Genomic DNA, 6,899 nt, shown 5'->3' on the forward strand with positions numbered 1-6,899 from the left:
GCAGACGTAAGGGTTTTACCTCATCGAGGGCCCCGAACCTGGGTAAATCGCTCTCCCCGCTTGTCTGTGAACCGATGTCTCGTGTCAGCCTACGGGATTCCATCAACCCTAAGCCCCTATCGGAGGGCATTGGCGAGGAGTACCCTCGACATATGTCCCCTGCATCAAACCATGTCAGTGCTTTGGTGATTAAAGCAAGGAGCACAGCAGGACATGGCCATGCCGTGCACCCTTGCACACCATCATGCCACCTCCCATCTCTGGTACTCTCTCTCTCTTTAACCTTATCACAGAGCATATCCAGACCACCCTGCACCAGCCCATGCCAAGCCCTGGCACGCAAGAGGCCGGCATTGGCCAGCCCCGTACGTGCCCAGAGCGTCCAGGACATGCCAGCATGCGCGCTCACCGCGCACTGGACGCGCCAGAGCGGCAGCACGCGCCACCGCATCCGCCCTTCCCTGCCCCTCCGTCTCTGTGCACGGCATCTTCCCGCCAACGGCTACACCGTAGACATGCTCGAGCGTCTGCGCAAGCCCTGTCGCCACCGCCCGCGAATAAAAGTGTCGCCGGACCCGTAGCAGGCGCCGCCCTCTCCTGCGCCATCCTATCCTGCTTTCGTCGCGCCAGCTAGCACGCGAGACTCGCCATGATGCCAGCTGCACCGTGCCGTCCTCGCCTTGCCCCTCCGCGCACCAGAACGGTCGCGCCATGATCGACCTCCACGGGCACCCGCAGCACCCCTCCGCTGCTATAAATAGAGCACCCCCGCTCCTCCATTCTTCACACCATCTCACTCTCCTCCCATCTCTGCTTCTCCTCAAACAAATCCCTCGCCACATTGTAGCCGGAGTAGTGCCAATTTGACGCCGGAGCACCGCCGGCATCTGCAGCACCTCGCCGTCGATTGGAGCCACCCCGAGCGACGCCATCTGTACCAGGAGACTCGCCGTCCACGACAACGTAGCAGCGCACCTCGCCCATGATTGCCGGAGCACCGGTAGGCCCTCCGACCCCCTAGCCTCGCTGCCAGAGCCACGGGATCTCGTCGGAGACGACGACGATCCTCAGCCGCACGATCCCCTTCTAATCCTACACCTCACATCCCTCATACCGTTTCGCTCGATTAAGTCCCACTGACAGGTGGAGCCCACCTTGCCAGGCAGCCCATACGTGCGAGCCGCGCTGCTGGGCTGGCCCGTTTGTTTTTCACCCCTGTGGCCCGTTAAGCTTTCCCGCCAGGCCCAAAAATTCAAATCTGGTTTTTCTGTTTCAATTCAAATTCAATACTGGACCCTTTTTAAAATTTGAATAGAATAAAACCTACTGAACCAAATTTGATAAATTTTATATATTCAGAAAGCTTATGAAATTATCTATCCAACCACACCAGCCTCAACCCTAGTTGTGTCGTAAAAATAATGTAGTAAAAATAATAAGGCAGGGCCTTTTCAAACTTCAAGGAATTATTAAAAATCAACCCTAAATGATTTTTAGTTGATTCCAACTCTCATAAATCACATTTCGAATACTCTACATGATTATAAAAAAATGTAGCAGGGTTGCTTCATATTATCATGGGCTAGAGCAAAATAATGGCTATGTGGCCATTTCTAGTCCATTTAAATTATTTCAATTAATTTATTTAAATAGTATGAGAGTAACTCTCTCATTTAAATCATGGTCTTAAGTAATCCAATATGAGGTAATTACCTTACTCTATAGCACATCATATTTAATTACTTAATGATATTAAATTGTTCCATAGTAGTATTTAAATTGCATGAGATGGAGTATCTCATTTAAATCATTTTCCCAAATGATAATTATGAAGTGTTGACCTTGGTCAACATGATATCATACTTTATTACTTGAGGAGATTTAATCTTAAACAAGATTCAATGAGAGGAAATTATTTCTCAAAGAACATCAATAGCAAACCTTATAATTATTTCAATGAGAGGAAATTATTTTTCTTAAAAAGAAACAAAGTAACCCACCATGTAATAATATTGTGATGCTACAATAGTTTGTGTAAACCAATTGTGTGCTTAGTCTAGCCCTTAAGAATTGTTTGGTGATTGTATACCTCGTATCCGTGTATAGACGCTAGTACCGAGGAATACCAGGAGGAGGAGGTCTACGAGGAGGAAGAAGAACACTTTGATCAATACACCACTCAAGGCAAGATATACTCTTGCAAGCTCCCAAGTGCAAAGCTCTACTAGAGCAAGGCACCATTACACTTCTAATTTTGTTTAAGGATCCCATCCCGATTTTTACTCTTGCAAGCTTTTACTTTATTTATCAAGGTTTACTTTATAGTTAATTTTGGTGTAAGTATAGAGTGTTACAAGAACATCAAAAGTAGCCTAGAGAAATACAAGCTAGATTAGCACCCCTCATGACTAGTTGCTAGTGCTAAACTAAAAATGACTACTCTAGATGGGAACATGTGAAAACCAATGACTTTGAAAACCTTGGAATGATGAGTCATTCTATTAAAAGATTTTGAAGCTGAATATGACATGAAATGACATGGTGACTTTGACAAAAACTGATGATTGGGTTCGGATGCGATACCATTCTAAATTTTAGAGTACCCCCACAATACCTGATTATGGGTAAGGCTTAACTAGAAACTTATGCGCTTTATTATGGGTTCCCTCTAAACAAGCGTCATGGGGGTTATGCCGAGGCTACCTCCGTTGAAAGTGAAATGACGTGAAATGAGGTGAATGTACGACCCAAACCCTGTGCAGTTCTCGGGTAATAGTTGGCTATCACCGGGAGGCCAAACTCATGGGGAGAGGTGCCTATACTAGAGTTTATAAGTGAAAGGTTATGATTGATGATCCGCATACTGAGTTATGATTATTCAGGGTTATCCCTGACGGATGTAATCAAAAGTTGTGGCACAAGTGTACAACCTCTGCACAGTGTAAACCTATTCGAATAGTCGTGTCCACGGTTACGGACGATTGGAAAGGCCATACTGTTCCGTTGTCAGATATTTCTAAAACTGAATGGTGAATTGAATGGTGAATTTTGACTTGAACACAACCTGGTTGTGGGAATGACACTAATGTTCCCACTTGAGTTAAGTTAGGAAAATGATGAGTCTTTCATTTAAAATTGCTTATGAAATAAAATTGGCTTTATGCAAATAAACTTAGAGCTTAGCAACCCCTACTAAAATTGTTAGTACTTATAATAGTATTAGTTTGCGAGTACTTTAAAGTACTCATGGCTGTGTCACTGGCTATTCAAATGGCCAGACTATGAAGAGGAGCAGCAGTATCAGGATGACGGACAGCAGGACGTCTACGATAATTAGGATCATCTCCTAACGTCAAGCGTTGCATGTGGATTAGATGGACTACTACTACTTCGCTTCCGCTATGTGTTGTGTTTGTTGATCATTAGATCAACTATTATTGTAAGTGTGGATCATGTGATCTATTATTGTAAGAAGACTATGGTTTGTAATGAATGATGACTCTATGATATCAACTGTTATGTATCGTAAAAACAATCTTTCTGGGATTGCGATGTATGGCATAATAGGCATGTGGACTTAAAAATTCGGGTGTTGACAGTGTGGCGCCGGCTATTCCTGAACTCGGAATAAGGTCCACCCTATCCTATCCTTGCCCCGGTGGTACGTCTAGCGTCGACGGAGGGCGCGTGGAGTTGTGTGTTCGGCGGATCTCCTGTGATCCGGTCATGTTTCGTATTGGATTGTGTGGTTTGAGGTCAGCCTTTTCCAATCTACGTACGGTTGTGATCATTGGTGATTGTTGATGTTGTGTTGTGTTGCACTGGTCATTTGGATTTTTAGCACGACGACTTTCTGTATGCCTACTACAACAAGTTTTTCCTGGTTCCGGTGATGGAGTAGTGAGGGCAGCAGCGCGCCTTTTAAACTTCGAGGTGGACTCTGAGACCTAGCCTACTATATAAGTCTTAGGAGAAGCCGCCGGGGGAGGAGATTGCATGACAGCAACACCCTTGTAACCCTAATTCTCGATAATACAATCTCAGTGATTTCACCCTTGATCATACTTTCGTCGGCTATCTAGTTTGACTGACCGGTGTTTGAATTAACCATCATTCTTCTTCCTCAAAACCTAAGTCCATCATTACGAACATTGATAAGGTTATACCTTGTCAGTTAAACCCAAGTCTATCATTACAAACATTGATAAGGTTATACCTTGTCAGTTGGTAAAGTGTCATACAGAGTGACTTATTGGTACTGTTTGTAGACATCAAAACCGTTAGGCTCAAGTTATCGCAGTGCAACTGCTGTCAGGAGGAGGAGACTAGAGTATGGTTGAATTTGGACTTTACAGTTTGGCTCCTAGGGCTGTACGTCGGGAGCCAGAAGGTTGCCAGATCTTTATGTTGCCTTTTAGTTTGTGGTCTAGTTAAAATGATGATGAGTACATGGTAGCGTTCGTGCAAAGTAGAGAATAGGATAGTAAAAATGTGACCCTGGGAACTCTGTGTTACGGTTTTATTGTCAATGAAATCGGGAGCCTGGGTTTCTTAATTCGAAAAAAAAAAGGTCCAATAATCCAAATCGATTCATAATGTGCAATTTCAGGCGAAAGCTCAGTGCCTCAGTGCCAACGGCGGTGATAGTTGCGGGTGCTGTAACCCTCTTGGGGGTCGTTGTGGGTATCCACCCTGCGGTACAGCTCCGGATGAAAATCCTAGACCTCGTGGTCTCGATGGCAACGGCGCAGTGCGTCATTGCTCTCTTGGGGGCATCGTCATGGAGCCCCAACTCGACTCAGTCTCGTGTCCATGTCTTTGGTGGCAAGTTTGGAATTTTTTGTGTTCTTTCTTGTTTTTTCTTTAATATATTTTGTAAGTGGTTCTTATCTTGACCTTATATGGATTTGTCCATTGCGACTTTGTAGATAAAGCGGGACAAATTCCTATTTTGAGGAGGAATCGATTCATATTGTGCAATTCAACGGTAACATGACCAATCGCATCGTTCTGAAATATAAGCATTTAAAAAAAGCTAATTTTGCTTTTAAAAAAAGCTACTCGTGTTTAACCACTCAGAAGCAAATGGAGCAGAAGCTCGTTCCATGCGTCTACGGGCCCAGGCAAGCACCAGTGCATGCAGTCGATGCTGAAGCCGACCTTCTCGTGCGGCCAGTGCCTGTACTGGCCGGGGTGTCCGTCGGCCCTCATCTGCATCATCTCGCTCACGTCCATCAGCACAAACCTCGCCGCCGACGCTGCTGACGCCGCGGTCCGGAATTCCTCCACCTGCGCGGCGTGGAACGCGGCCTCGGTCTCCGGCAGGCTCGTCTCGTTGCTCCGCACTGGCCGCGTCCTCAGGCAGTTCCCGCCGTTGTACCACTTGCCGTTCTCGTAGTGCGGCGGCGCCACCGTCCGGACCACCACCCTGCCGCGGAACCCGGCCAGCGCACGGAGTGCGGTCCGGAACGACGCGCGCACCGCGTAGTCCGGGGCCACGTCGGTGGCGTTGTGCGCCGCCTCGCAGCCGTCCATGTTGGCGCAGCCGAGGATGCGGCCGCCCTCGTAGAGCACGGTGGGGCGCGTGAACCACTTGGCGCCGCTGAGAACGGCGTAGTCGTAGCCAGCGACATCGCCGCTCCACTCAGGGTCCGCCTCGTCGAGGTACACGTTGTGCGGGTCAATGAACGACTGCCCGCCGTGCGTCAGGTTCCACCGCACCAGGAACGGCGTCCAGAACACGCACACCGTGAAGTCGTGCTCCCGGTAGTGGTACTTGCGCGTGCAGTGGACGCAGCCTCTCGGCTCGATCTCCATCGGGTACTCCACCTGCATGACGACGACTGACCGTGATCGATCCACCTGAAGCGCTTCTGCAAGCGAAGTGGAAATCTTGAAGGTACCTTGGCGAGGAGGCACATGAGGGACTGCATGTGGTTACGGGCGACGGAGTCCCCGACGAAGGCCATGGACTTTCCCCGGACGAGGCGGAGGAAGGCGGCAGCGTCGAAGCGGGGGAGGTCGCAGCCGTGGGGCTGCCACCGCCACCCGAGGATGGACTCCATCCCCGGCTTGCCGTACTTCATGCAGTCCTGCCGCCCGTCGATCAGCGCGCACGTCGCGTTCGTGTAGTAGGGCCCGGCCGAGTCGGCCACCCACTCGCCCCGACCCACGTGGCACGCCGCGTCGTCGCTGGCCGGGCGGGATGATCTCGCCGTGGCAGCGGATATGAACCGCTCAGCGCTCAGCAGCGAGTACTTCGATGTGGTGAAGACGACGATTAGGAGGCTCAGGAGCAGCCCGCTGGCGGAAGCTGCCTTCCGCGCGATTTGGTTGCTAGGCTTCATCTTCATCGCGCGCGGAAGGCAACTAGCTACTGAGAGGGAGGCAGAACAGAACAAATTGATAGTTTCATTACAGTAGTAGTAGGTTTCCTTCTTTTTTTATTGGGTGTTTAGCTGTCTAGAATAACTTCTGATTTGCTGTCTTGTTGCACGAACATGCATGCGACTTAATCCGGCACGTAGCTGCGGAAATACTCAGGGAAAGAACTCTTTCGATCGAGTATATTATAGTACTACTGCGTATATATTTAAGGACGTGACTATTTTTAGTTACGACTTTTAACTAGGACAGATCACGAATTAAATGTATTACGCCTTATCGTAAGAAGAATTTTTTTATTGCAAAGCTGAGAAGTGATACAGGGAGATGGGTGGAAGGTAATGATCCGTTGATTTCTGATTATTTTACTAATCTTTTTACCTCGGAGGTGAATGGCACATATCCTATGTTCCTGAAAAAAAAATACAACCAAGGGTGACTGACTAGATGAATGCGCAGCTCTTGGCTCCATTTTCACCAGAGGAGGTTAAGAAGAAAATTTTCAGTATCGGAGA

The 6,899-nt window shown here is 48.1% G+C and overlaps 1 protein-coding gene across 1 annotated transcript; it reads right to left on the bottom strand.

The window, feature by feature from the left end:
- Window positions 1-5,067: 5,067 nt before the first annotated feature.
- LOC124690615 (protein trichome birefringence-like 19) lies at window positions 5,068-6,347 on the bottom strand. The gene is made up of 2 exons (XM_047223977.1): window positions 5,904-6,347; window positions 5,068-5,829 (listed from the first exon to the last, which is right to left on the bottom strand). The coding sequence occupies exons 1-2, from the start codon at window positions 6,345-6,347 to the stop codon at window positions 5,068-5,070; spliced, it is 1,206 nt and encodes a 401-aa protein (XP_047079933.1).
- Window positions 6,348-6,899: the final 552 nt, after the last annotated feature.

The sequence above is a fragment of the Lolium rigidum genome, chromosome 2 (genome assembly GCF_022539505.1).
Source record: "Lolium rigidum isolate FL_2022 chromosome 2, APGP_CSIRO_Lrig_0.1, whole genome shotgun sequence".
NCBI lineage: Eukaryota > Viridiplantae > Streptophyta > Magnoliopsida > Poales > Poaceae > Lolium > Lolium rigidum.

What these genes read in the sequence shown, in the direction of transcription:
- LOC124690615 (XM_047223977.1), bottom strand. Translation starts at nt 6,347, where the DNA reads ATGAAGCCTAGCAACCAAATCGCGCGGAAGGCAGCTTCCGCCAGCGGG. An exon ending in TCATGTGCCTCCTCGCCAAG is followed by an intron (nt 5,830 to 5,903) that starts GTACCTTCAAGA and finishes GTCGTCATGCAG; the next exon opens with GTGGAGTACCCGATGGAGAT.